The sequence below is a fragment of the Drosophila rhopaloa genome, unplaced genomic scaffold (genome assembly GCF_018152115.1).
Source record: "Drosophila rhopaloa isolate 14029-0021.01 unplaced genomic scaffold, ASM1815211v1 contig_2, whole genome shotgun sequence".
Lineage (NCBI taxonomy): Eukaryota > Metazoa > Arthropoda > Insecta > Diptera > Drosophilidae > Drosophila > Drosophila rhopaloa.
In genome coordinates this window covers 21182999-21210687 of record NW_025335083.1, presented here as the reverse complement: position 1 = coordinate 21210687, position 27689 = coordinate 21182999, and the positions used below count along the sequence as shown (strand labels likewise).

The window sequence follows — 27689 nt, the reverse complement described above, 5'->3', positions numbered from 1 at the left end:
TTTCACTCTTGCTTTCCGCACCTCGATTTACATTTCCGAGTATTGTTGTTATGCTCAGACTGTGTTGTGTGTTTGGCGTAATTAATTAACAATTATAAAACCAATTCAACAAAATCCGTTGAACCTTTGTGCTACAGGACAATTTCCATTACGTTTGGTGGATTTGTTGGTAGTTTGCTGTTGCTGGCCGTTTATTGTGTTTTGCTTTTCGTGTTGATTTTCGTGGGGGACGCACCATTTTCCGTTTGGTTTGCTGCTCCAGTTCTGGGAACCACCCCCACCATCGTTTTTGCCGGTCTTTAGCAATATGGAGTCGGTACGTATTCGCACCATTCGCCGGTCCCAAATATTCAAAGCTATTTATGAGCTGAAGAGCGGGGGACCCGGCATCTGTGTTACAAAGTCCAAGTCCAGGGCGATAATACCGCTCGAGATATTGCGTAAAAGGTTAAAGTCTCTTCTCGCCGAACTGAGATTTGATCGGTTTTGATTGATCCTGGCGTAAGATTGCCCAGGCAATGAACTGAAATCACAAAGGAAATAGTATAATGTTAATATTGTTTTTGATTGCAAAATATGTTAAATAAACAAAACAGGGTTAAATCCTATAGCCTATTGAGATTGGCCAGACCGTTTTGATATGATATTTTATGAATAATAAGCAGACAGTTGCTGATAAGAACTGATTCCAATGACTCCACATGGAGAATTTGGATTTCGGATTTAGACCTTAGTCGTTTTTATTTAAAATAATCAGATTTAAGCGGAACATTATGATAGGGCAATGAACGAAAAATTTAACTGAGATAAAATGTATATAGGGGTAATAAATGTATGTATAAACGAGCCGGGATAATTATTATTAGCATGGAATTTAAAAGTTTTAATACTTTGATAATACTGTATGTGGTCTGGAACAGTCTGTTGCCCTATTTGAGATTATCTAATTTTTTATAACCCACCGAGATAACGTAAAGCAATTACAATTTAATGCCCATAATCCCAGTCGTGCAAATCATTATAAGGTTTTTAAGCTGACTTCGCGCACTTGTTCACACAGAAAAAATAAATAAATTTTGAGAATCTTAGTACCAGCTGATATTAAATAACAAGACCTTTAATACACATGCATAAGATCATTGCAACCATAATTAAAGTATTTTTTTCAACAGGTAGCCAAGAAAGGCATGGAATCCTACAGGTTCGGCAGTGTGGACTATATAGTTTTTTTGGGCATGATCGTATTATCTACCGGCACTGGCATCTATTTCGGGTGCATCAAGTGAGTGACCTTCAATAGCACGGACCATTGCCAAACATTTGTGTTAATTACAGGAAAAGCAAGAAGAAGCTCGAGGAGGCGGAACCAACTTTACCGACCACAATGCCAGAAAGGCGAAAAAACGATTTCGGATCGGAGAAGATGAGCGAGTACCTGCTTGGGTCACGCAATCTAAAAGTTTTTCCCGTTGCCATGAGTCTAATAGCCAGGTACTGTTGATGATATTACACCCCCTGAGCATCCCTGTAATCTTTACCCTTTTATTTCCAGCTATATATCGGGCGTTACGATACTGGGAACTACCTCTGAAATCTACAATTATGGCACGCAATATTGGTTTATAGCCATTGCAATCGTACTCCAAGGCATTGCCGTCTCCTATGTCTACATACCCGTATTCTCGGCTCTTCAAGTAGGCTCTTCCTATGAGGTACGACATTCGTAATTACTAGAAACTGATTTATTAATTTACAGTCTAATGACTCGGGGAGCTTATGGTTAAAGTAAGATTATTTTTGATGGAAATATTTAATTTATAATTCTTTTATTAAAGTTCAACCATTTTTACGATTTCATTTCAATAGAAGGAAACTCTTTATAAAAACTTAGTCATGTATAGAGAAACTAATTATGATAAGAAAACTTTCCAAAAACTAAAAACTTCAAAGTTTGGCATATGAAAATTGCATTGTGTTCGTTGATAAGTATGATATAAGTTGTTTCCGTCTTCCCCTTTTACTCTTTTATTTATTTGCAATCAATTAAGGGAAAACTTAGTGAGCATTTTAATTAACTGAGAGTCGGAGACCACCCTCCTCAAGTGGAATTTCTTGGACTTTGCTCTCGCCCACTTGTTGCGACGCTTTTTCTGTGTCTCCATGGTTCCGATATGATTAATTGCAAAGTATTCTGCTGCCACTTGACAATTGTGTTCAAGCAATTAGATTGCTTGAAAAAAAGTCCAAATGACGTTAGCTTTAGTGCCAGCAATTATTACTAACTAATCTTACAAGCAAATTATTTCGAAGATTAAAGACATCTTTACTTTCAGTACTTGGAGATGCGTTTTCATTCGGTCATACGAAGCATAGCTTCTTTTATGTTTATATTGGATGAGGTAAGTCAAAGTTCAAATTCACAAATATTTATTTGAGAAATCATTGATCTGATTTCAGATATTGTTTCTGCCTTTTATTGTGTATGTTCCAGCTATAGCTCTGAATCAGGGTAAGCGATAATTGTTATTTCTTTCAAACACTTCTCTAATCTTTTGCTAATCTTGCAGTTTCTGGCATTAATCTCCATGTGGTTGCCGTGGTAATTGTGGTCGTTTGTGTTTTCTACACCTTTGTGGTAAATTTTAAAGGAATGATTAAAATTGAACTATTAAATTCAATTATATATATTTCCAGGGAGGGATTAAGGCAGTGGTCCACACAGATGCCTGGCAGGTGCTGGTGATGTTTCTTTCCGTTCTTGCAGTGGCGATATTGGCAACTGTTTATGCTAACGGCTTAAATGTTCTTTTTGACGATGCCGCCAAGGGCGGTCGATTGATTTTTAGCAACACAAACCCCTCGCCATATGTTCGTCATACTGTTTGGAGCGTTCTCATCGGGGGATTTTCTTACTGGACATCTTTTAATGCCGTCAATCAGACCATGGTGCAGCGATATATGTCTCTTCCCTCGCTAAAAAAAGCCCGAGCTTCCATGGCTATTTTCACAATTGGAGTGGCTGCCTTTGTCTCAGTTTGTTGTTATGTGGGTCTGCTAATCTTTGAGATGTACAAGGATTGTGATCCTCTGAGTGCTGGACTAATTACGGTGAGTTAATGATTATTAGCTATTAATCTTTACTTACTTTTATTCCATTTCAGCACGACGATCAGCTTCTGCCGCTCTTTGTGGTCCAGAGTGTCGGTCACATCTATGGAATGTCTGGTTTGTTTATAGCTGGGATATTCGGAGCTGCCTTGAGTTCTCTGTCCGTAGTACTTAATTCCACTTCCTTGGTGATCCTGGAGGATATAGTTCGCGGCTGCTTCAAGATGCAACCAAGTGAAAGAGCCTCCACAATTTTGGTCAAGTCAACTATTATAGTTCTTGGTATAGTGGCCCTCTCACTGGTGTTTGTCCTGGAACAACTGAGTGGAATTCTGAGCATTTGCACTTCAATGACGGCCATCGCAGCTGGAACCACTTTTGGCTTGTTTACCCTGGGAATGCTTGTTCCCTGGGCCAATACTGTGGGCACTGCTGTGGGCGGAATTGCCAGTGCTTTGCTCGCCGGATGGATATCCTTTGGAACGCAGTTTACCATTGCAGCGGGAGAATTGAATTCTCAAAAGCTACCCGTATCGGTAGAAGGATGTGTGGGTAATGTAACCCTTCGGGAAAACTTATGGGTGGATGAGGAGCAAGTTTTCCCACTGTACCGACTGTCCTACCACTGGATAAACCCCATTGGTGTGGTCACAGTCATCGTTGTGGGTGCACTGGTCTCCCTTGTGACCAAGCCAACGAATATCAAGACTCTGGATCCCGATCTTATATCGCCAGTGATTCATAGGTACATATACAGATTGCATTGTAATCATATTTTTAAATACTTATATCGAATCTATTTCTTCTATTAGATTTCTCCCTAAAGAGTGCTTCAACGGTCGGAATCTTAATGCGCAGGCGCACAAAAACCTTCTGAACGTATCCTAAAATAGACAAGCCATAATATCCTGTGCCAAAATTATTGGAGAAATCGAGCTCCTATACCTGTGGCATTGTATTCCTCATACATTTCTTGTTGGCCTAGTTCGTAGTTGTAGTTGATTTATGGTAGTTACCTTAAAAATAGCCTAGTCTAGTACAATGCGATCCAACTATTGGATTGAAAAACACAAACCGAAGTACAGGAACCTATGAATCTGCATCTCCAACTCCAGAGTGCTCAATCATTAGCGTAGTGTAATTATTGTATTATAATATAGCTTTATTTAATTGGTTTGTTCGTATCTGTTCTTCACTTTCCAGCTTATGTTCAAGCATTATTCTTTGGCATTTTCGTTTTGTAGTCAGCAGACTGTGTCTCATTATGAATTCCGTGTGACTTTACAAGCATAATGTCTGTGATAAATTCAATAAATAAATCATACACACTGTCCGAATTGTTTACACCTAGAATATAGTTAAGCAATTGCAAAGCAGCAGGAATGATATGACCACTGTTTGGATCTGGGATCTGAGTCTGGAATGTAGCTGTATCTAGTCTAAACTAAGCCCCAATCAGGCGTAAATCACAAAAGAGGATGCGCCTTGTAAAGGCTCGCTCGTACATACAACTAATTGACCTTCCGATGATCAGCGGCTGAGGACTGTCTTCTGCTTTGGATGCACTTGCGCAGTTGGAATGCGATGACAATTAGGCAGAGCATACCAGCACTCAGGTAGCTGTTAAATACAAATTGCTGCGGCAGCATTTTGCACTTGGAAACAACATAGTCGTCGGGAGTGATGGTGGCCTAAAAACAGATAATTATTAGTAAAAGTTCAAAGTGTTTGCAATCATAAGAAAGCGAAAATAATACCCACCAGCATAAAGCTGGGATTGACTTTGTTCCGCCAGCTAAAAGAGGCCACCGTATACTCATCAATGCCCAGCCGATTGACGCTGTGGCAAAAGTGATGTGAATGGCCCGCAAACGCCAATCTAGGCTTTAGTAGTTTTCCCAGCTTATCCGTGGCATCCTTGGAGAGCACGTGAAAACGTTCGCGAAAAGTCTCGATGTAAGGAGCATCGTGCTCCTCGCACATGGTATCTGAAATTCGGTATGTGGGGAAGTGCTGCAGTAGGATCGGCTGGCTATAAGGATGCCGCCTGGTCCGGGCGCACTCCGCCTCCAGTGGATACTTCATGCAGTGCAGTGTCCGCGAGATATTCTTTAGCTCATCCTCGGCCTGGGTGCAAAACATGCAGCCATCAGCCTCCATTGCCATTGAGTTTATTACCACGAAATGGATCTGTTTGATGGTGTACAGGTTCACCGAGGAGTTATTTAGATAGCTCTCGAAACGCGACATAAAGAATGGATGCATCCTGGAAGACACATTGACATTTATTAATTAGGAAAATTAAGAGTTTGTGTAGTTACATCGTTGATCTACTAACTTGTAGTGGAAGCCCACGTCGTGGTTTCCGGCGACGCTGATGAGCGGAATACCCGGCGGTAAGTGGAACATCTTTAGGTAGCGCCACACATACTCCTGGAACTGTTTGTCGCTCACCATGTCGCCCTCATCAAACAAGTCCCCCAGGACGAAGACCACATCCGGTTGAAACAACCGGGATGCCGCCTGGAAGGCGCGTGTCATGTGCCACTCCCGGTACAGCTTGTCCAGCCAGTGCCCACGATGCGGTCCCAGGAGATGGGGATCCGCCAGTATCATCGCTCTTAGCGGATCGTCCACATACTTCTTGCGCTTAATCTCCGGCCACTTGCACTTCTGCAGCACCACAAAGTCCGCCACGTATTCACAGAAGATCAAAGCACACAGCACGATCACAAAGCAGGCGTATAGAAATCGCATCTTTTGTTTATAAACCGGCTTAAAAAAATAATAACAAATTCAGCTCAAAAATAATAGAGAATCATCCGATAACCATTTTCGCCCAGCGACACTCGATAACCTTGTCAGTGTTGTCCAGCACTGGTAGGTCGGATTACCAGGGCTTAGAAGGTGGGCGCGCAATTCAAAAATATTTTTACAAACATATTTTTGGGACTGCAATCTATTTAAGATCAGTCCGAATTCGCTAACAAAATTTTAATTTGCAATGTGCAATTAGTACAAGAATAACTTTTATAAGAAAAAAATATTGTTTTTCATGGTGTAACTTAGTTCATTAACATATGTAGTATTAGTCCAAAGTAAATTAATAGTTTTATGGGTAAGAAGCGCATTATCTAAAATAGCGGACATTTATTCTGAATATTTTTATGCTTTGCATGCTGCTTATTAGCTAACTAAAAGAGATCATAGAAATAGTTCAGTCCCTGCCCAAGTTCCCAAATGGAAATGCCAGTACCCAACTCCTGGGCCAGCTTTATTCGCTCGTTAATTGAGTAGAGAGTGGGATAAAATACAATGTGACGCCCGTCTTGGTTTCTAAAAATTTCCAAAAATAAATAACTCCGTCTTGAACGTGTTTAAAAAGAAACTCACTTGATTTCAAAGAAATTCTCAACATCCCGCTCATCGTAAGTCAAATGCTTCTTCACATGCCTCACCAAATCCAAGTACTGGGAGAAGGTGATAGGTCCGCCGCCATCGGGTGTGTAATCATTGCCGTACATGTTAAGACCCATCAGAATTTTGGCACGCTTTGCCGCCATATCGGTACATCCTTCGGGGGCAATTGTTTCCACAGCCTTGCGTACGAAATAGAGGGGTGCATTCGCTCCAGGTCGCTGTACGCTGGAGAAATCGTAAGTCATTAGCGAGAAGGCGAATATGTGCTTGTAAAGCTTGTCCATGTGCTTCTCCCCGAAAAGATTGCCCGTGTCCTTGCGAAATGGAGGTATGACTAGGATGAGGCGCAACTGCTGCTTCTGTAGTTCTTTAGCTAAAATCAAACGGAATAATTTAATTAATATTTTTCCAGAATGTTACTTAGTTAGTGTTCATGGTCCTGTTAGTTTTAGAATATACAAAAAGATTGAAAAACTAAATGTAATTTAAAATGCAAATGAGTTTTAAATATGAAGGGCAATCATTGCAAAACCCACCCATTTGCAGAACCAGTGCAAAAAGGATTTTGTCATCTATGCGCCCAGCCAGCTGGGACCACACTTCCAGGACCAGACCATCGAAGCCATTGTCCTTGCAGCACTTAATCAGGGCATCGTTCACTTTCGTCCTTTCCCTGGCATCGCTAAGCAGTAGCTTAATATCCCGATCGGTGAAGTGGTCGAATATGAAGCGGGGGAAGACTGAAATTTAGGGGGCGTTAGTATGAGATTACAAAAATGTTAAGCATATACGGCAGTACCCTTCACGGTGCGCTGATTGTGGGCCTGCTTTCCCTTTCTCCGGACATCGCTCACCCAGCCCGCATCGATGTCATGCGTTCCTGCCACGGAATAGCGATCTTCCTGCTTCACAATCTGCAGCCAAACCGGGGAGATGATGTCGAACTTCTTGGCAAAGATCTTGGCCACATCATAGCCATGGGAGTTCCACTACACGTAAAGTAAACAATGTAATTACTATGCATACACAAAAAGTGGGAGTACCCACTGGGGTCACATAGCCCAAGGTGGTGCCATTGAATCGCCTCAGTCCCGACTCCTTAAAGTAGCCTCTGTGGTTGGCCACGATGTCCTTGGCCAAGGGTTCGGGATTTACCAATCCCAGATCGAAAACATCGCTGTCTTGAGGTCCGCCACGCAGCGAACTTTCCTTGTGTTTGCTTTTTGGTTTATGGCTGTCCGGGGCGAGGGTACCGTGGACGGAGGTCAGCACGAGAAACAGGATAGCGAGGAGGTACACGAGCGCATCAGGCGCACGCATTTTGACAGGAGGAAAATCAGGACAACCGCATAAATAGCACAAAAACAAATTGCATACAACAAGAAAGCCGGTAGCAGTGTGACCATAGCGAAGTAAACTGAAACTTATCGGCGAGGGTGTCACAGCCTAAAAAAAGGGTATCGAACTTTTAAAATTTCTAGCCAAAATCAATGAAGTACTGGTTTTGTTTTATATACTGGGATTTCTTTTTGATTATTTTATGGAACAATTATTAGTCATATCCTTTTTGGGTTTCCAATTTTAAATTCTTTATTCGAATTCGATTTGTTACACTGATTTAACTGGTTTGATTTGAATAGCCCGCCCTAAACCTATCGAAAAGCCTTGCATCGCCAATATAAAACCCCTAGCGTTGCCAGATAACAGTGAAAAGCTGCTCTTGTGGAAAACAGCTGTTAGAAGCATTTGACTTTTTTTTGACTTTGATACATTTTCTTAAGCGCAATTTAAGCGCAACGACCAAACAATGCGTAATGTGCCGAAATCGTAAGTGATAAAACATTAAAAATGCAGAAATAAAAGAATATTCAACTCTCCATCCGGCAGTCTCGGTCTCTCGGTCACAACCCCAGGCGGAAGTTCGGGGGCTCCGGACAGCGGACGCCACAACAGCTTGGAGGACATTAATTTGGACCAGTTCCTGAAGACGTCCAACTACGAGGACACGGTGAAGCAGCTGGACATCTACTATGGCATCGGTGAGGATTTATATAACCTTGGAGCTGTCTGTAGGGCGGCCAATTGAGAACCAATTAAAGGCGTCTATTAATAATCATCGCGAAATGTCGACGCCCCAAGCTTGATTGTAAACAGACTCGTTTGTTTATTTGCAATGCCAATCAAGAGGCGATAACCGCGAGTTCTAACACTTTCTCTTCCCGCAGTGAAGCGTCAGTTGCTGCGCTACCAGAGCCCCATCACCGGGCTGTTCCCCGTGATGAGCACTGACCAGGTTGTGGGATCCGTCCGGGATAGCGTCTACTGCGCCTCCGCCGTCTGGAGCTTGTACCAGGCATATCGTCGCATCGACGATGACCGAGGAAAGTCCTACGAACTGGGCCAGAGCACCGTAAAGTGCATGCGCGGCATCCTAGAGTGCTGGGTCAAACAGGCGTCGCGAGTGGAGCTCTTCAAGCAGCGTCAGTCCAATCAGCACGCTCTGCACAGCAAGTTTCAGCTGCACACCGGCGAAAAGATATATCCGGATGAGTTCTACAACCACCTGCAGATCGATTGCGTGAGTGGAGGCGTGTTTCTGATCGAAATGTACCTAAAACAGTGATTTCCCCCTCTTAGGTATCTCTCTATCTGCTGTTCCTCGTCCAGATGATAACCTCTGGCCTACAGATCATCTACACCCACGACGAGGTGGCTTTTGTCCAGAATCTGGTGTACTATGTGGAGCGAGCCTACCGAACGCCTGACTTTGGCATGTGGGAGCGTGGATCGAAGTATAACAATGGTACCCCGGAGATCCATGCCTCGTCCATTGGAATGGCCAAGTCCGCCTTGGAGGCCATCAATGGCTGCAACCTGTTTGGCGAGAAAGGAGCTTCGTGGAGTGTTGTCTATGTGGACATTGATGCTCACAACCGCAATCGCAGTATTTTCGAAACCATGCTGCCCAGGGAATCTAGCTCAAAGGTGGGTTATTATTTATTTAGTAATTCGAATAAAGTAATTTGGCTCACCGCTTTTTCAGGGTGTGGATGCTTCACTGCTGCTCACGCTTTCCTTCCCAGCCTTTGCCTCGCATGAAGACCGCCTGGTGGAGCAGACCAAGCAAAATGTAGTAAATCGTTTGCGCTGCAAAATGGGCTTCAAACGTTTTACCCGCGATGGCTTTCTCAGCAAAAACGAGGACAAATCACGTCGCTATTATCACTCTGGGGAGTTAAAGGAATTCGAAGGCCTGGAATGCGAATGGCCGCTCTTTTTCATAGCCATGATCATCGATGGCGTATTTAAGAACAACAATGAACAGATCGAAGAGTTTCAGAACGATCTGCGGCGCTGTTTGCGTACCGATGTCAACGGAGATCCCGTGGTAACGATGTACTATGCCCCGGACGGAGATGGTTCCTACATGCGTGCTCCATCGCAGTCGTTATTCCTCTGGGGACAATCCTTCTTCATCATTGCTCAACTGCTGACCGCAGGACTGTTGCATATCAACGAATTGGATCCAATTCGGCGCTATTTGCCAAGCTATAATCGCCCCAGAAGGGCTGGTCGGTATTCGGCTTTCCAGGTGAGTTCAAATCAGGATATGTAGGGTGTTTAACGCTATGAAGTGGTGACTGTAATATATAGTTAAAGGACAAGCTTTCCAATTTTATCTTTTTCATTGAAGTCAAGAAAATCCATCATAAATCAGACAAAAGAACTCAAACTTAAACAGTTTAAATACTTCGCATAAATTAAACAAAATTTTACTGGTGATTGAAAACACATTTCATAGCGTAAGGTTTATAAAAGGTTTTCGACTTGCCTATTTGGGAGTCTCCGCTTCTGCTGCCCGCTGCCGCTGATGAGTTTTGTGTGTCTGCCGTGTGTGTCTACGTTCGCTCCCAATTGGAATCTTTTACACATAAGTTCTGTTTTGTTGCCTAAGTACTTTGTATGGGTTAAGTGAATAATTGGCTCTTGATATTTAATTCTATCTACATTCTGTTCATTCTCTACTACCAACCACTACCACATTCTACTGCTACCACACATCTATATATCCAAAATGAACAAAATCAAAACGTTCATAAAAAACCCAAATTGTAAAATAATTGGTTTCGTAATAACAGGGCAAAGCTATTGATGAAAAACACAAAGTAAGTAGATGTCCTGCTATATCAAAATAAATATTGAAAATCTAAATTCAAAATTATATAGACGCTAAATTATACGTATGTGTACAAACTAAATTATGCTTTTTAGACCACAGACACATTCGCACCAAAGATCACCTAGTTAACTTATTGTGGCTTTTTCATGTTCGGCAAGACACACTGATCGAAAAGATTTAACTATGACACACTTAACGATCAAAACACACACCTACACTATAGAAATGATTTTTTGCTTATTTTCAGTATAAATTATTATTTCTGTATTCCCGTTTTATTTGTATATAGTGAACAAATTCTTTTTTGGTATCTAAATCAAAAGTTTTCTCTTTACTCTTTTCGGTTTTCTTTCCTCTCTATATACCTATCAATATACTGCATATTTTGTTTAAAAATCAACATAAACACACGCTCTATAGGCTAAACCGGGCACTGTAAGTAATTTGTCACCAGACGTTTGGGTTTATTTACGTAGTTTGCAGTTCCTAATTCATGTAATTAACCAAAAGCCATAGAACAATCAAGCTTGATTTGGCTTGATGATGTTACAAAGGTGTTAACAATGGGAATTGGCTTTTAAATATTCAAAAAATGATCACGCCTCCCAATTCGCAAAGCATTCTTAGTTAAAAATGTTATCGGGGCAGTGCTTGAAAATGAAATGCCAAAAGACAGCAGCTTTGCTTGAGCCCTTAGAAAATGTTTAATACTAATTAATCGCTATTGCTAAATACCCATATGTTCCTCTACTAAATTCCATACTATGTAAAAAGAAACCACGCATACCTATTATATTGGATGACAAAAAGGTAATTTGTGGTTGAACTTTTGGGCCTGGGCTGGGTCTTCTAATTTGATTAGGGCAAAAATCGGCATAGATTATTTAAAATTAAATTTCCCATAAAGAGTAAAATTAACCACATAAAATTAGCACTTAATCACGTATTAAATATCTGGATTATCTTCGATTATTCAGAAGGGTTTTTAATGTTTTCTAAATTCTTTTGTAAAATTCGTGTTTGGCTTCATCGCCATCTAATATATGTTTGGCATGTTAAAATCCTACTTTTACTTATATTCTCCTATATCCCACACTCTTAACTCTCTGCTAGTACTTCTCCTGATCCTTTCCCACTATATATTCCCTTTTGTGTGTTTTTGCATTTTGGCATTCGGCTAGTCAAAATTTTCTTGTCATGTGATTAAAATCCAAGAATCTTGAATTGGCCTCATGCATCCTAACATTTTTAATCCACCAACTAAGAAAGTTGTACGTATTGTAATAATGTTTTGATAATCCTTACAGGGAACTGCCACTGATCTTGTAGTGCAGATTGTCCTGATTGCCGAGTCCATGAGACTGCAGGCCATGATGGCCACTTATGGCATCCAAACACAGACGCCACATGAGGTAAGTCATGATCCGAATAACTCTTATTTTGCAATAATAACCATTTTTCTATAACCAGGTGGAACCTGTGCAAATTTGGAGTTCCACGGAGCTCATCAAAGTCTATCAACATCTTGGAGTCAACAATAAGGTTGGCTTGTCCGGACGTCCATCGAGACCGGTGGGATCCTTGGGCACCAGCAAGGTGTATCGCATCTGCGGCATGACCGTTCTTTGCTACCCACTGATCTTCGAGGTCTCCGATTTTTATCTCTACCGGGATATGGCACTGCTAATCGATGACATCAAGACGGAGCTGCAGTTTGTGGGCAAATATTGGCGCTTGTCGGGCAGACCCACAGTGTGCCTGCTGATCCGGGAGGAGCACATGCGAGATCCGCAGTTCAAGGAGATGCTCGACTTGCTGGCTATGCTCAAGAAGGGCTACTGCGATGGCATGAAAGTGCGAATCGGTCGTCTGCAGAATCTCATTAGCAGCTCTTGCATCGAGCATCTGGATTTCATGAACCAGAGCGATCTGACCGATAACGAGAATGCATTCTCGCAGATAAACCATGAGTATATTGGCTACCAATCCCTGACAGATGTGCCCAAAGCATTGACTTACGTGGAGGAGAAGATTTCCGTTGCGGTTAGTAATTCTAAAAACATTAAACTACGAGATGCCTTATTCCTTAATATATATTCCAGCACTTTGATACCAAACCCACGCCGGATATCATTAATGCACTCCGCAACACCGATTCCATTTACTGCTTGTGCCAACTATGGGGTATTATTCTCAACCGCGAGGGTCCACACTTCGAGGTGAACGGTCTTAATGTGAATACGGCTTTGACTCAGCTGTACCATCGCGCTGGTTCCCTGCGCTACTGGCGGGCCGTGCGCTACTGCTCATCTCTTCTCCACCACATTGTTGACTCCATCAGTCCATTTATTACCACCGTGCTGGTTAATGGCAAGGAACTCACCGTGGGCATCATTGGCCAGAAGGAGACGGTATTCGACAAGCCCATGACGCCGGCGGAGATTCAAAATGTTATGTACACAAGTGTCCAGCCATACGACGTGATCCAGGCGGTGCTGCAGCAGGAAGTGGTACTGTATTGTGGCCGCTTGATAGCTACGAATCCATCCATGTTCCGTGGTATACTGAAAATTCGCATTGGCTGGGTGCTGGAGGCTATGCGAATCTATTTGAAAATCTCAGGTCAGCAGAGCATTGATGTAGACAATCTCTCGCCCTTCCAAGTCCGCATACTTCTTCAAAAAGTTCTAACCGTCAGCGAGTGGGCTGTAGAGGAAAAGTAAGTCGAAAGATATTAAGTTATTGTGATACTAATAAATAAATGTCTTTTGAATAGGCTTACTACCCTCCAACGCCGACAACTGGAAGGCTGCTTGTGCCGCGTGCCAAAACATTTCTACAACAAAATCTGGGAGATCCTCCAGCGAACCCCTCAGGGAATTTTAACCCAGGGTCACCACTTGCCCGCCACGCCCACACTAACTAACATGAGCCGCGGCGAGTTGACCTTTAATCTGCTGGTGGAGGAGACTCTGATTTGCATTGACCGACCGGAAAGGCGTCAAATAACCGTGGAGCTGTTGTGCATTGTGGCAACCATTCTTAATCGGTAAGTTTTTAAGAAAATGTTAAATTATAATTATCTAAAAACAAGATCTTTAGAAGGTTATAAAAGTTTTTAGAAATAGTAATTTTAAAATTATTTATAAGAATTTATCTTTAAGCGAGTATTTAATGTTTGTTGTCCCTAGCAATCCGGAGCTGCACTTTAAACAAGCTCTTGATTTGGACGGCATCTTGGCTGAGGCGTTTGCCATGTACTGCAAGGACAACAATATACAGCATCAGCCGGAGCCGCAGCCACAGCAGACCAAAAAAGAGGATCTCAAGGCATTCTATTCGCTGCCATATTCGGAGACCACGGGCTACTTGGCTCGCGCCGCAGTCAACAAGGTTTTGCAGGGTGGCATCTTCTCCACCACCGAGGAGGACGTTCAGCTCGATGGAGATCGTTTGCATGACGACAACTGCAAGGTGTCTTAAGCGGAGAGACCCCGACAATAGATTATGTACATAGCACAGTTTGGCATATCTTCGTTGCACTGACCCACCACTAGCTCGAATTTTGTAGCTATTTTATTCTGTTATTCTTATTCAACTTGTCTCTCTCTGTGTCTCTCGCCGTTCGCCTAGATCTTAATTAAATGTTATGTATATTTTGTTGCAATAATCGAAGGTGTTACATGGCCGAGTGTTTGATTAGTTAATAGGTCAATAGCACTGGGGGTGGAAACCCAAGCAACTGAGCCCTAACCTCGCTTAATGCAAGCCGTATTGATTTTCGCCCCCACTTATGTCACCCAAGCGTGGCTTTAAAAGCTCTTGGCCGATTCCCCACTCGGTTTACTTGACCAGCAGTCGTCGCACTTGAACAACATGCGCGCTCCCGAGTGGATCAGCACAGAGATGGCGCGCCTCACTTCGAGACTGGAACGCTACAAGCCAACGGGCAGTGGCTACAACCGTATCCAGTCGATCCGCCTGTCCAAGAGCGTTACCCAAATGCTGAACAATCCAATGCCCCCGGCACCAGCCGCTGCCACCGCCCGAACGCAGCAGGAGAGCTCCTTTACAACGCCGCGTCGGCGCGGTGTCCTTAGTCGCAGTGAATCCGAGTGGGAGGAGGTGTATCCTGCCGTCAAGTTCAGTCGCCAGGAGAGTAGCGAAAGTGCCACCAGTGAGGACAGTGAGATGCGATTTACCCACTATAGAAATTGTGCCACGCGAATTCCCTGAATAGGGGTAATATCTTCTATCTACTCTGCAATATTTGTAAACTTTTATCTGTGTTAAGTAAAAAATAAAACAACAAATAACCTCTAAAAATAACATACGTTTCAAATTAGTTATTGAAAGGTGTTTTGCTTGGCCGTTCTAGTTAATTGGATTGAATGGGAAAGAGTGTTTGCTTAAAAAATTATAAATTTGAATTCATTAATCAATAAAATCAAATCTATAGATTACTTTTGTTACTTTGTAGAACTCTACAAGGATATTTAGTTAATCTCAAATGCTCAAATGTTTGCACAAGATTTCGAATTTTCCATGTCATGTGAAAAAAGTACAGCCTCTGTAAAAGATTTAATGATCAAATTAGTTACATTTATAAAAACAAGCAATACATTATTTATGACAATCAATTTCGATTCTTTATTTTAGTTCGTAAGTATTCCACGTAGTTATTAAGCTTATTTCGGAAATTAAACGCTAAAAAAATAGGTACATATTTATGTTTTAAGTTGTTCGGTTCTTTGTATAAAAATTCATTCATTTCTAAATTTATCAATTTAATTTCGATTCGATACATATAAAATAGAACATACAGATGTTTGTTGGCATTTACTAATTTAAAGAGATTGCATATGGGAGATATTAGTGTAGTTGATCAATTTTCGTTCAAAGCCAACACATTTAAGCATTATACATCTTAAATTTTGATATGAATTTGCCTAGAAAATAGTTGCTCAAGCAAATGATATTTGCATCTAATACAAAAATATGTCACTTGATATGCCTATAACTAAAGTCAACGCTCTATATATATGCAACATATCGATTTAGTTTTATAACAAACAGTATAACATATACCTAATATCTTTAATCAGTTTTGTAAAGGGCACACACAGGCAAATAGCATATAAATATGTATGCGATTCGAAGCTAATTGGTTAATTTTTCATGATATTATTTTCGTATAAATATAAAACATTAATTATCTAGGTGTTATAGTTATTACCTATTAACTCGGATGCTTTAGGTTAGTTGTTATATTTAAGGTTTCTGTAAAATGCTAAATTCCCTGAATATGAGTTTTCATCATTATTATTAGTTTTTCCGCACTTAATCTTCAATTTTTACACATATTAAGAAGTAACTTATTTAAATTATTAGCTTGTTTGGGCAATTATAATTAACTAGTATATTCATTCGTTTAATCTAACAAACTGCAACACTTTTTGCTTACTTAGGTCTAAATACACAGTTTCACACAAGGGCAGTACTTTTGACAAAAAATCGAACGAACTGTAAACTGTATAAATGGGTGATGTGTACTTTGTGTTTCTGATTTGTGTTTTTTCCCTTCATATAAAAATGTTTAAAAAAGACTATGAAACCTACGCAATACGTACTAAATACGTAAACAAACACTAAATTACTTAAGCGTTTGGGTTAGGCCTATGTTATTGTAGTTGCTGCTGCTGCAGCTGCTCGGGCCGGCGCACGCTCATTCGGCTGGGGATCGAGTCGGTGTCGCCGTCATCATCCACGTACTCCTCCTTGGGACGCGTCCACTTGATTAACGTCTCGGGCGATCGGTACAGGAAGAGTAATTTGGCAAACAGATCTTCCTCCAAGGCAAATTCCAAAGCCTCGCGTACCTTAGAATTGAATTAGAATATGAGTAACAACCCTGATTCAAAACCATATTTTATTAATTACCAGATAAATATCCAGGCAAAGTTGCAGTACTCTATCAACGTAAGGCAGATCCTCGAACATAATCTTTCGGTTCTGACCGCCAATGAAGGACTTCATGAAGCGCGAGGCCAATAACACAAAGGTGGTGTACAAGCCAATAATGCTGTTAGGATAAATATAACACTTAGATCTTTAATTCCTGCTGAATCTCCGGCTTACTCACCCTCCCGCTGTGAGGAAACTGAACGTCGATGGGAACTTCTTATCGTTGAATGTGTACATCACTATACCGGATGTGCAGTTACTGTAGGCAAACTTGGAGAGCGTTTCGTTGTAGAAGGTATCGTCGCAGAAGTCCCGTATCTCCCACCACAAGCCATTGGTTTCTTTGTCTCGATGCATTTTGATCACCAGCGGTCGGTATTCGTGGTGTTTTTCGCTCAGCACACTGACGACGGCGGCGTCTCCCGAATTGAGTACCTTGATAAACTTGGGTATCATGCCGGGAATCACAACTACTTCTTCGACTTTGGGAGTGCTAGTGATAGTGGTTTCATTGATGGTGATATTGCTTTGAATTGGCTCCACGTCTTGAGTCTCGCTTAGCATATGAATAAGTGCTGCCCGTCCTTCGAAGGTTTCGTCCAGGGAAATGGCATGCTCATCACCAACATTTTCCTTTAAACCCTTGGCAGGAGCCTTTCGCGTGAGCGAATAAGAGAAGCGAGCCTTTAGTGTGTGATCTAAAATAATTAAATATGGATATTCAAATTATTAAATTAAGGAAAGAAGCACAGATCTTACTGTTTCTCAAGTCATTTAGCAACCGCTGCCTATCCGGCGGTGCTATATTCCAAAGAGATGGCGAGTTCCCAGCCAATCTAACCGCAGCCACATCCGTTGCATCATAGCCAGCAATAAACGTTAGAGCCTGTTTCTCCTTAATGTACGCGTTAGTCATCTGAGAGTACATCTCGGGATTGATCTCAAAGATGCTATCGTAGTTATTCGTGGTGTAGATGGGATCGTAGGGTCCAATTCGTATCGACAGCGACACCTGATAGGGCACATTCGAGGTGCCCACGGCATTGCCCAGGGCAAACAGACACAGTGGTCCCCAAATGCAAATCACAATCAGCAGGACAACGGTGCCGCCCATGATAAGTTTGGAAAGTGAGGCTTTCTTCTGAGCTCTCATGGCGGGAAAATCGGTCTCCGACTGCCTGGTGCAGCGAATCAGATAGATATTCGAGAAAATGTCTTCCATTTTCAGCCAGTCAAAGATGGTCATTGTGCTGTCGATGCACACCCAATCCAGAATTGTTCGCAGCTCGTAGAGGAATGGAATCTGCATATACACCTTAAAGGCAATCATGTTGACCATCGAGAAGCCCTTGGTGAAGAAGTTGCCCAGAATTCGCTTGGGGTAACCGGATTTGATTTGATAAGAGCTTAGCAGCATGTAGAAGCACTTAATCACGTAGAAAATTATCGGCGGTGCCAGGGAATTGAAAGTACGCTCCGTAACAGCCGGTACCACAAAGAACATCCAGATGTGTATGCCAATCACTGAGAAGAAGTGGAAGATGATCTTGTTCACCAGAGCCTTGCGCAGGTACAAAGCTCGATCTATAACGATCAGCAGGAACTGAACCAGTAACATGATCAGGAAAGGTATGGGGACTTTGTTCTCCGCCAGATAAGTCTGGACACCCTCATCGCTTTCTGTTTGTTGGGTCTAAAAACAGGGAAAATAATAAAGTACATTTTTTAAAATCTATAAAATATAATTTTACTTACTCCAAATGCAGTGAAGCCAAACAGCAGAACAAAGAAGTTTACAAAATCACAGAGGAACATCAGGGCATAAACATCTGTGGCTAGGCGGGATTTGTGAACCAGGCTGAAAAAGAACTTGTACAGCGAAGAGGTGTACTTGGTTCGTCTGCAATAATAATGTTGATTGTTATTAGAGATTTATTTCTTGTCTAGTTGTAAACTTACTCTAGCTGATTGATGCCACTCTTGCTATACTCCGGCGATCCTGGCAAAGAAGCCTGACTCACTTGGAGACTCAACTTCTGAGCAGCATCTTCATTCATCTGGCGAGAGTCGGGTTGGGATAGATTGTCGCTATCATCGCGATCATCACTAAAAAGAAAACATTAAAATCAAAAAAAAATACTTATTACAAAAGAGCCTTTGTAACGTACATGCTAGCGGTGGGTTTGGTAAACTGGTTGTCCGTATCCTTGTAGCCCGATTTCCATAGGCCCTGCGATTTAAGCAGATAGCGATGCAGGAACAGTACCAGCAGCAGAATCAGATCATAAATTGCATAGTGCGCCTTATTCTCCACTCCAAAAATTTTGGCAGGTGCGAGCGGTTGATTGGGCAGTTGGTGGTAGTTAGACCAGATCAGTTTAAATTGGAAGATGCACTTGATCAGGACAATAGCCTGGGTGTAGGCAATCAGGGTGACCCAGAAGGTTTTAGTGGGACGTGGCAGCGACAAGGTGCCCCACAAAAAGACCATAATGGGCAGCGGCAGCGAGATGAGACTGGCATTAACCACCTGTAAAACGAAAATTAATTCAGATATAATTTTATAGAGAATAAAAAACCACTTGCCTGATTGATGAACACCACAATATAGCAGATTAGATCCGTATTGGCTAACAAAGCGTACCACGAGGAAATCAGCAACTCCACAATGATATGATGATCTCGCATGGCAAAGTTCTCCTCCTCCAGGTTGAATTCACCCGCGCTGGAATATCGTCAGAAATTTATTAGATCATGGATCACCACTATGCGGATTCGTGGAATCTATCAACTTGACATGCCGGGTGCTGTTCTTTTTAGGAATGTGTGCGCTGCATGCTCCACAGTCTACATGCGAGTGCATCGTGTGGAACTTGGGTGAAACACAAAACTAGGTTTTAACTAGGGTTAATCGAAGCCAGACAACGGTACATACTAGCAAAGAACGCATAGAGATAGGTTTAAATCATAGCAGCGAAAACAACTTAGTGGAGAGGCAGAGATACAAATACAGAAATAGATGCAGTTACAGTATTACCAAAAGATACAAAGGGGGAAGACAGAAAGTCGTGATGGTTGTTTTAGTAGAGTCATGAGGCTGGGCCATGATCATGAGGATGGGCATGAGCTTGAAAGATACATAGATATTGAGTAAGCTGGATCGATTTAAATTACAAAATTCTTGGATAATTTTAAATTGGAAACTAATAAAGAGTTATAATTAAATTAACTTAATATTTTGTAATGATTTGTAAGAATTTTCGTAACAAAATAATCTTTTAATTTAAATCGACCCACCAGTTTACAGAGAGTTATAGAGCTTTACGAACACAAACCGAAAGACACCAACACATTAATAGGCACATCAATAGGCTAAGGGATAGTGGGCAATACGCATAGTTAGTGGGCGGGACCAGTACCTGTCCACCTGCTCGTAGGACCAGTGTTTGCTCAAGGATCCTGAGCCACCGCCGCTGTGGTGATTATGGTAATAATGTGCACCGCGCTCGAGAGAAGGAGCTTTAATGCGGATCTCAGGCAGGCCACAGTCCGATTTTCGACTGAGCATCGTGCTATACGCCCGATTTATATATGACACATCGCATGGATGGGGTGGCAAGAGGAATGGAATGGAGTGTAATGGAAAATAGGTGTCACAATGCAGTTTAGATGAGGTTTACATATATAGAGAAATTGCTCAAGTAATAGGAGATCTTAGTAGAGAGTCTTAAAGAGCAGACACATAGACATATGTATCGAGTGGTTAGTCGATTTTTACTGATCTCAATTTAGTCTTAGATTTGTTTTATGTTTCGATCTACTTACCCCTTGGCTGGCGGCGATGAATTGATTGATTGTTTTCTAACAAAACAAAAATTTATTCAGATGATCGAAATGCGCGCAGAAAAATGTAAAATGTAAGAAAAATAAATTAGTAAGGATTTGTTTTGGTTCATTGTGGATTTTTTGTTTTTCGACATAAACATAAACACATCGAATTAAATTAGCTCTATTTATGAAAGCAATTGTGAAATAAAATTTAATCTGAAATGTGCAGATAAAATAATGTGAATTTGCTTTAAAAAACTTTAAATATGATCAACTGGAATTTAATTTAGCTCTCGCCAAATGGATAGTAAATAACTATTTATTTTTGAACTAATAAAATGTTTTAATAACTGATGAATAATTTTTAAAATAATATCCAATTGTCATAGCAAATTTTGAATATTTGTTTTGAATTCTTAAAATATTTAAAGACGAAAACACAAACAAAAAAAGTGAGGTCTATAGGATTTGAATCTCCTCCAAGATAATCAAAGATATAATCTAAAATTTCGGGTGGTTTTGGTTACCTAGAGGTGACTGCATCAACAGTATCTACAGGCAGTTCGATGATTTCGTCGGCAGCGCGAATATGCTGATGCTGTTGCTGTGGTGTACTGGTTGTAGTTGGTGGTTGCAGTGGTTCGGGTGGTGATAGCGGTGTGGTTGTCGTGTTCGTGTTCAGTGTGGTGCTGGTGGGATCTGTGTGCTCAGTGGCATTCGGTGTTGCGATAACCACCCGCCGCGGGGTGGATGTGGAGGCGGGCGGGCCGCTTTCATCGCTTCAACAGCAGCAACAGCAACATCGATAGAGTTCAACAACAACATGGTGGCACAAATGATGAAGGTGATGTGGTGAGACATTGTTGCAGGTGTGTTGTTGGTTTCGAGAATAGTAATATGTTGTGGAAGCAGGTACAGAGTTTCAAACACACGAAACACAAAAGTAAAACGGATATGCAAATAAAAAGAAGAAAAAGAATACCAAATAAATATTAAATCAAAACCGAACACAACTCCTAACGAACGTAAAGTACAAATAAAATCAACGTTTCGTAACGCGACCAGAACACGCTACTCTAGGGACGCTCGGGGTTTCCAGTTTCCAAAAATCAAAACTTAATTCAAATTTAACGCAAGCGGCGCACACTGGACCTGGTTTCCAGTATCGCTTTCTAAATACCTCTCGAGATTGGACTTTAGGAAGTGGAACATGGCAGCGGCACTGGACAGTCCCAGGCGATTCAACGAGCTGGATTCCTGTAAAAAAAATATGGAGCAATTAGATTTATTTGTAATTTATTGGAGGGACTTTACAACCCACCTTGAGGGTCTTCTTCTCGCCGGCCAGGATGCGATTGACAAAGCGATAGTTGCGTGAGAAGCGGTTCAGTCTTATGGTCAGTGTGACCAAGAAGCCCTCGAGCAGTCTGATAATAGGATTGGTGTCGAAGTCCTCATCGGAATCCTTGGCCGTCACCTCGCCGCTATCGACTTCCATTTTGGACTTGCTATCCGAAGTTTCCCTGGAGGTGGCCTCGCGTCCCAGGCCTGTGGAAGGTGGAGGTATCACGGGCAGATCAGCCACATCTCTGGTGGGCGCTGGACTAGCCGAAGTGGATGCCGTCGCCGCATCGCGTTCCTTTGAGATGCCCTTGCTGGTGGACGGGAAATCACCAGGGGGTGCATCCTTGGACTTCTGTGGGGGCAATAAACACAATGAGTTAGATTATTTCTGGCTGGTTTAGACAAGTAAAAACATTTACACGATTTAACGAAAATGCAAGCTTATACATTATGCAGATACAAGAAATCGTTGGTTGCTTGTTTGATTTGTACAATATTTTGAGGTGAGTGCGCCCAACTGCTGGTCGGCAGGCTGATATTGCGGGCGCAGTTGAAAAACTTGAGCTCGTGAGCAAAATAAGTGAAATCTACGGGAGGTGCGCCAATTAAAGACAAGATATGTAGATAACTCAGCACTTCGGACTCACAACCTCGAGCAGCGTCTGGCTGCGACGACCAAAGTCTAGCGGTTCGGACAGCGTCGAGGTGCGCATGCCCAGATCGCACTCAATGGTATCGTCATCCTCTTCGTCGTCGGTGGTTAGACCCAGTTCATGGGCAACCTTTTCCTTCTCATCGTCCAACTTCAGGGCTATGCGAGATCCCGGCTCTGAGGCGTAGGAACGCTCACGCATATAGAAGTGGCGACGGTACTCGGCATCATTGAGATCCTTCCACACCTTCGATTACAAGTCGGGGCAATTTTTGATTTTTTGGGGAATTTATAAGAATTTAAATACGGTTCAAAAGTCATGCAGGCGAATGTGGCATGCAGCATGTCCTAATCTCGAAGTAATCCCAATCAAAAATATATGTAAACTCACATCGTAAAGGGTCTTGCGGCGCTGCATCTTCATCTCGCTCTCGGTGATGTTCTCCTCCTCCAGGTAGTCGATCTCATCGTGTATCAAGTCAAGTTCGAACTTATCATCCATCTCCTCGAACATATAGTAATCACCAGCACGTGTAGCTGCGGGGGAACATCAAAAATAACATTAGCACATTCGTCTCTAACCAACTATTGCAATTATAGTGTTCAACGACATTCAGATGGATATTAGTAAATATTTGCTAGGGGTAGGCTTTTCTTTTTGCATTCAATTTACAGAGCAGCACACAGAACTTCATGCAGTTAATCGGGTACAATTTATATACATGGCATGGGCAGCTTATATAGCGGAAGTTTATATCGAACAAATAAGGCACAACAAACAAAAACTTTACCATGTGGATGTAATTTAATTTCCTTCCTTCTGCGTACTGTTGGTGCAGGAAGTGGATAACCATGTTCTAAAAAATAATCAAGTATAAATATAAAATAAAAATTAAAAAATAAAATTTTAAAAACGAATAGAATTTAGACTGTTAATTGTAATTAAAATCAAGATGGAAATAACTCTAACAACGGCTTGCCGAAGTTTAAAATGTTGTAAATTGTATATTTCTGAACCGATCCCAAGGCATTCAATATGCTTATAGCAAAAGGATCTATTTCGAGTTGGTAAATCAAATGAAATATTATAAAACTAGATTCCATATCGTTTTGAAGAAATAAATAAGGATTATAAAAAGCGTTTAGGAAAATTTAGAAAAGTTTTATATAGTCTTCATGCAGATCAAAAATCTTGATTTACAACATATGTAAACCCCCTGAAGCGTTAAGAAATTGATTCTAGAAATCACATTAAGATCGATGAAGAGATTTATTTATAATACACTTGTAGAAGCGCTCAGGAACTCTGATCGCGCCTTCATTCACCAATAAAGAAGTAATTGGGAGTAAAGTAGATCTAGTTAAGTGTTATTTACAGGTCAGACTCGAAAAGGCAGTTGCTTGGGGTCTGCTACACACGACCCCAATCGGTTTTATTAGCTTGGAGAGCACGCACATTGAACAGTTTGTTTTTTTGTACATAGTTTCGTTAGAAATTAGCAAAATTATTATTATTATTTGAGAGTAAAGATTCATCCAATACATGGTCCATGCAGCAGTGTGGGCTCGTAGAAGGCGCACATCAGCGACTCCATATAGGAGGCCGTACCCACGGGTCCCCAGCTATGCGGTCTTTGGGCGGATCTCAAGGCGTTCTCTTCCCTGGCCCCGGATAAATTGCTGGACAGGCGCTTTCTTTGCGACTGCGACTGGGAGGCCTCGTCCAACGAGTAGCTGGCGTTTCCCATGCTCTGGTGACGGCGATGCAGGGACTTGTGTCGCATAGTCACCACCTCCTCCTTATCCGCCGACTGTTTTGTGTGTGGGAGAAATGAATAATCGGGCAGGAAGGTTTTCTCCAGGGATGCAAGCCGACTTTAACACTTAATTTATTGTGTGAAGCACAAAAAACTCAACAAATGATGAATAACTTTAAGTAACACTTAAGAGAAATAACTAAATCAATAATTTCAATATCCAGAGAGACTTCAAACCGAAATAAAAACTAATTCTAAGCGGTTTGCATCCCTGTTTTTCCCACTTTACCAGTTGCTTTTTCATGGGTGATCGTTTGATGGACACTGTTTCGTTCCAGGAAACAGCAGCATTGGTTGACGACTGGCGGCGATGCTCCCGGCGAAGGTTCGGAGTCAGATTGGAGGGCAGCACGGAACTGGATGCCATGGCTGTGGCATAGGCAGCCAAAGGAGGAGCCAGGGTATGCATGTCAACAGGTGCACCGAGATCAGAGGGAGCTAATCCCAGGGAGATCCTCTTCGGTTCCAAAAATCCCTCAGTGAGAAGAGTAGACAAGGCATCCGTGCTTGGCGTGGTTGGCTTCGAATATTCCAGACTTTTAAATTCATTTTCCTTTCCTTGGGAGTCTTTAGAACTAGTTGGCATGGGTTCCAACTGTTTTTTAGGCAATGCCACCGTTGTTTCCTCTTCGCTGACTGACTGCACGTCCACATAATCCGTGACCTCCTCACAAGGCATCACATTGATCTCAGGTTCAATGACCACTGCTGCATCTGCACTGTCCACGCTGTCCACACTGCTGGCACTGCTGGAAAGGATCGAAGCCCTTGCCGGCGATGAAGCGGCCGAGCTGGAGGAGCTATGCTCATCGGGGGTCAAATAACCGGATCCCTGGCAAGAGGTGAAGCTGCTGTTGTGGGCCAAAGGCGCCACCTCCGACATGGCCTGGTCCGTGGGCGTGCGTTGCCCTTCATGAATCCAAGGAATAATTTATGATACACACGCGACAATTTCCAACGATCAAAAACAAAATGGGAAATTGCAAAAAACGCGACGCGAAATACGATAGCCAAAAAAATGCCAGAAAGGGGAGGAAAATCCCCTCATAGTTATCGTATAATAACTTACCATCAAAGTGGGTCTGCTTGTCCAAGGGTCGAAGCATCTTCTGCTGCGTGGCTCGGATGCGCTCCATCTTTCGCTTTATCTTGTGGAGCACCTGCTTTTCGTGGTCGTGACGGTGGGCAATCTGTTTATGCCGCAGGCTTTCTATAATGTCGGCTCCTCTGTGGCAAAAAAATATTAAATCGGTCAAACAATTGAAAATAAAAACTATAGCTATAGTTCAAACCCACCTTGAGGCCAAGATATTATTTGCCTTGGTGTCCGTGATGATGTGACAGAAGTAGTGGGACTTGAAGATACGCAGCTGGAAGATAATGAAGGCAAAGCAGATCGTGTCCCACAGCAGGACCACTTGGTGGGTAATCTTAGGACACTCGCCGGGAGCTAGTACCAACACGGTGTCTTCGGGCATCGGTGTTAGCTCCTGGGGCACGCTACTCGTGCAGGTGATGCCCAGCATGTGCACCAGCCAACAGCAGTCGGTAGTCAGTTGTGTCATAAACAGACAACCGGCCATCTGGAAGGTCGTCTTGATCAGTATATTCGTCACATTAAAGGCCAACAGCCACTTCCAGCGATAGATGATGGTGTGAATGGGCCGCAGATAGAAGTCAGATCCCTGCCACAGGAATATGAAAGCGCCGATCAGATATCCCAAGGCGAGCAGATCCGCAATATTGGTGCCGGCCAGGAAAACCACCGCCAGGGTGAACCAGTAGAAGCCGCACAGCACTCCGTTCTTAAGGATGTCCGAGTAGTTGCGTATGTACGAGCAGAAATCATGGGTGGGATTGTCGAACGGAACGCGACCTAGTTGAGCGATATCAGCAATCACACTGCGGTTGCTGCCACCAGGATAGTCATCGTTGCTGGCATAACGCTGCTCGATGCAGAAGATGCTCTTCTGACGGTTCAGAATGATCAGCACAATGAAGTCGAAGATCAGCTTGGGCACGTGATTAAAGTGCAGGGATCCCGGCAGCATCGTCCAGCGTTGAATTCCCTCGCCAAAGATACTATTATCCCAGGGATAAACTAGAATATATAAAAAATGGTTAATACATATAACACTAAATTGAGCGATTTAGATCTTACCCAGACACGAGCTTGGCGGCAAGCCAACCAAAACTATGTACTGTGTCAATATGGAGATGGCAAAGAACGCCTGGAACACGCCCCATATTTTGGCACACTGCGATCTTCTAAGGAGCAGAAGCACAACCAGCCACAGAGCATAGGCCACGGCCACAATGTCCTGGCGGTATGTGATGGTGGAGACCAGGGCGATCAGCGATATCTCAATGCCAAACTTGTAAAAGCCAAAGTTGAGGAGATACTTCACCAGGCCCACTAAATCCTTCTCAGCATCAGCCCGATTGATTTGGGGGAACAGCAGCTTGGTGGGTGGAGCATTCAAGGCTCCGATCTTCACGCGCATTTGCAGCTGGCGCAGAGTGATCACAGCGTGCAAGGTCACAATTACCATATAGATGATGTAGGTGCGAAGAAGACTCATCAGTCCGCCTGTTACCTTGTCGGCCTTGGTCAGGCCAATCCATTCGGCATTGTTAGCTGTCTGGTTGTCCGACTAATAAAAAAAGAATTGGGAATTAGTTAAATACATCAATAATGTTCCTAAACAATTACTTACACAAACCACGTTATATTGGGAGTGACTGAGATAACCGATCTGGTAGATCATCTTGGACAGCACTATGATCGTGACAATGAACGAGATAAGTCGGCTAATCACCACCTGTACAGCCTTTCGCGAAGTGGCGCCCAGCACACAGAAGCCTACGAAGACAATATGCAGGACGCAGACTTCGCTGACGCTGCAGACGAAGGCTGCAATATAAACCGCCTTCATGATGTGCAGCTCCAGGAAGCGCCAGAAGACGTCCTTGAAGTTTTTGAAAATGTACTCCGACTTGTTCTTGATTTTGCGGAACGAAATCCGCACCAAATCTCGCACAGATGTCTCGAAATCGGTGGTGGCTCCGGGAGGAGCTTCCGCCGAAGGACCCTGGGATCGACGCAATGAACCGGCACTGCCACGACGCTTGGATGGGGCCGGTTCCAAGGCTGTTGTCTCCGTAGGTTTCTGCTGTGCCGAGCCCCCAGCCGCCGGCTGTTGTTGCAGTGAGGCGATAAAGCGTTTGTGGAAGTAGTGCACTTGGATCACAGTCAGGATCACAATTATCGTGGGCGAGACCAAATGCAGGAACAGATCCTTGGTCTGATAGCGCTTAAGACCAATGTCGTTTTGCCTGGAAATAAAAATTCATTATTGAATGGAAAATTTATTAA

The 27689-nt window shown here is 42.6% G+C and overlaps 6 protein-coding genes across 19 annotated transcripts in view; 3 read left to right on the top strand and 3 right to left on the bottom strand.

The window, feature by feature from the left end:
* The first annotated feature begins 206 nt into the window (after positions 1 to 206).
* Positions 207 to 4441, top strand: LOC108046755 (sodium-coupled monocarboxylate transporter 2). The gene is made up of 10 exons (XM_017126632.2): positions 207 to 316; positions 1173 to 1282; positions 1336 to 1491; positions 1553 to 1712; positions 2334 to 2399; positions 2458 to 2509; positions 2568 to 2635; positions 2695 to 3108; positions 3162 to 3853; positions 3921 to 4441. Exons 1-10 carry the CDS (start codon positions 308 to 310, stop codon positions 3994 to 3996), a joined length of 1803 nt encoding a protein of 600 aa, XP_016982121.1. The 5' UTR covers positions 207 to 307; the 3' UTR covers positions 3997 to 4441.
* LOC108046756 (metallophosphoesterase 1 homolog) lies at positions 4250 to 5946 on the bottom strand. Its single transcript, XM_017126633.1, has 3 exons — positions 5447 to 5946; positions 4870 to 5374; positions 4250 to 4799 (listed from the first exon to the last, which is right to left on the bottom strand). Exons 1-3 carry the CDS (start codon positions 5863 to 5865, stop codon positions 4620 to 4622), a joined length of 1104 nt encoding a protein of 367 aa, XP_016982122.1. The 5' UTR covers positions 5866 to 5946; the 3' UTR covers positions 4250 to 4619.
* A 272-nt stretch (positions 5947 to 6218) lies between these two features.
* LOC108046746 (chitinase domain-containing protein 1) lies at positions 6219 to 7947 on the bottom strand. Its single transcript, XM_017126616.2, has 5 exons — positions 7576 to 7947; positions 7328 to 7517; positions 7065 to 7268; positions 6502 to 6901; positions 6219 to 6444 (listed from the first exon to the last, which is right to left on the bottom strand). The coding sequence occupies exons 1-5, from the start codon at positions 7846 to 7848 to the stop codon at positions 6303 to 6305; spliced, it is 1209 nt and encodes a 402-aa protein (XP_016982105.1). The 5' UTR covers positions 7849 to 7947; the 3' UTR covers positions 6219 to 6302.
* A 287-nt stretch (positions 7948 to 8234) lies between these two features.
* LOC108046752 (probable phosphorylase b kinase regulatory subunit beta) lies at positions 8235 to 14378 on the top strand. 3 transcript variants are annotated; one of them, XM_017126627.2, is made up of 11 exons: positions 8235 to 8355; positions 8416 to 8567; positions 8754 to 9106; positions 9166 to 9513; positions 9572 to 10120; positions 11129 to 11143; positions 12016 to 12120; positions 12179 to 12751; positions 12811 to 13427; positions 13485 to 13757; positions 13900 to 14378. In XM_017126627.2, exons 1-11 carry the CDS (start codon positions 8336 to 8338, stop codon positions 14189 to 14191), a joined length of 3297 nt encoding a protein of 1098 aa, XP_016982116.1. In that variant the 5' UTR covers positions 8235 to 8335; the 3' UTR covers positions 14192 to 14378. The 3 variants fall into 3 exon arrangements, with proteins under 3 accessions (XP_016982116.1, XP_016982114.1, XP_016982117.1); XM_017126625.2 differs by lacking the exon at positions 11129 to 11143 and adding an exon at positions 10668 to 10694; XM_017126628.2 differs by lacking the exon at positions 11129 to 11143.
* A 120-nt stretch (positions 14379 to 14498) lies between these two features.
* Positions 14499 to 15053, top strand: LOC108046753. The gene has a single exon (XM_017126630.2). It carries the CDS (start codon positions 14585 to 14587, stop codon positions 14942 to 14944), a length of 360 nt encoding a protein of 119 aa, XP_016982119.1. The 5' UTR covers positions 14499 to 14584; the 3' UTR covers positions 14945 to 15053.
* Positions 15054 to 15338: 285 nt separating this feature from the next.
* LOC108046745 (piezo-type mechanosensitive ion channel component) overlaps positions 15339 to 27689 on the bottom strand; it is a 30860-nt gene continuing 18509 nt past the window's right edge. For 4 of the 12 annotated variants that reach the window (XM_044460441.1, XM_044460443.1, XM_044460445.1 and 1 more), the window contains 19 exons: positions 27031 to 27649; positions 26475 to 26967; positions 25610 to 26414; positions 25383 to 25540; positions 23288 to 23353; positions 22888 to 23033; positions 21822 to 22196; positions 21681 to 21757; positions 21028 to 21279; positions 20498 to 20533; positions 20092 to 20244; positions 19259 to 19397; positions 18841 to 19202; positions 18632 to 18778; positions 18428 to 18572; positions 17432 to 18365; positions 16851 to 17370; positions 16649 to 16790; positions 15339 to 16587 (listed from right to left, as the gene is read on the bottom strand). In XM_044460441.1, coding sequence (XP_044316376.1) covers positions 16390 to 16587; positions 16649 to 16790; positions 16851 to 17370; positions 17432 to 18365; positions 18428 to 18572; positions 18632 to 18778; positions 18841 to 19202; positions 19259 to 19397; positions 20092 to 20244; positions 20498 to 20533; positions 21028 to 21279; positions 21681 to 21757; positions 21822 to 22196; positions 22888 to 23033; positions 23288 to 23353; positions 25383 to 25540; positions 25610 to 26414; positions 26475 to 26967; positions 27031 to 27649 — 5767 coding nt within the window. In that variant the 3' untranslated portion in view covers positions 15339 to 16389. Of the gene's footprint in view, positions 16588 to 16648; positions 16791 to 16850; positions 17371 to 17431; positions 18366 to 18427; positions 18573 to 18631; positions 18779 to 18840; positions 19203 to 19258; positions 19398 to 20091; positions 20245 to 20497; positions 20534 to 21027; positions 21280 to 21680; positions 21758 to 21821; positions 22197 to 22491; positions 22744 to 22887; positions 23034 to 23287; positions 23354 to 24039; positions 24308 to 24542; positions 25223 to 25382; positions 25541 to 25609; positions 26415 to 26474; positions 26968 to 27030; positions 27650 to 27689 lie in introns of all 12 variants that reach the window. The other 8 variants (XM_044460444.1, XM_044460448.1, XM_044460450.1 and 5 more) reach the window with 6 other exon arrangements.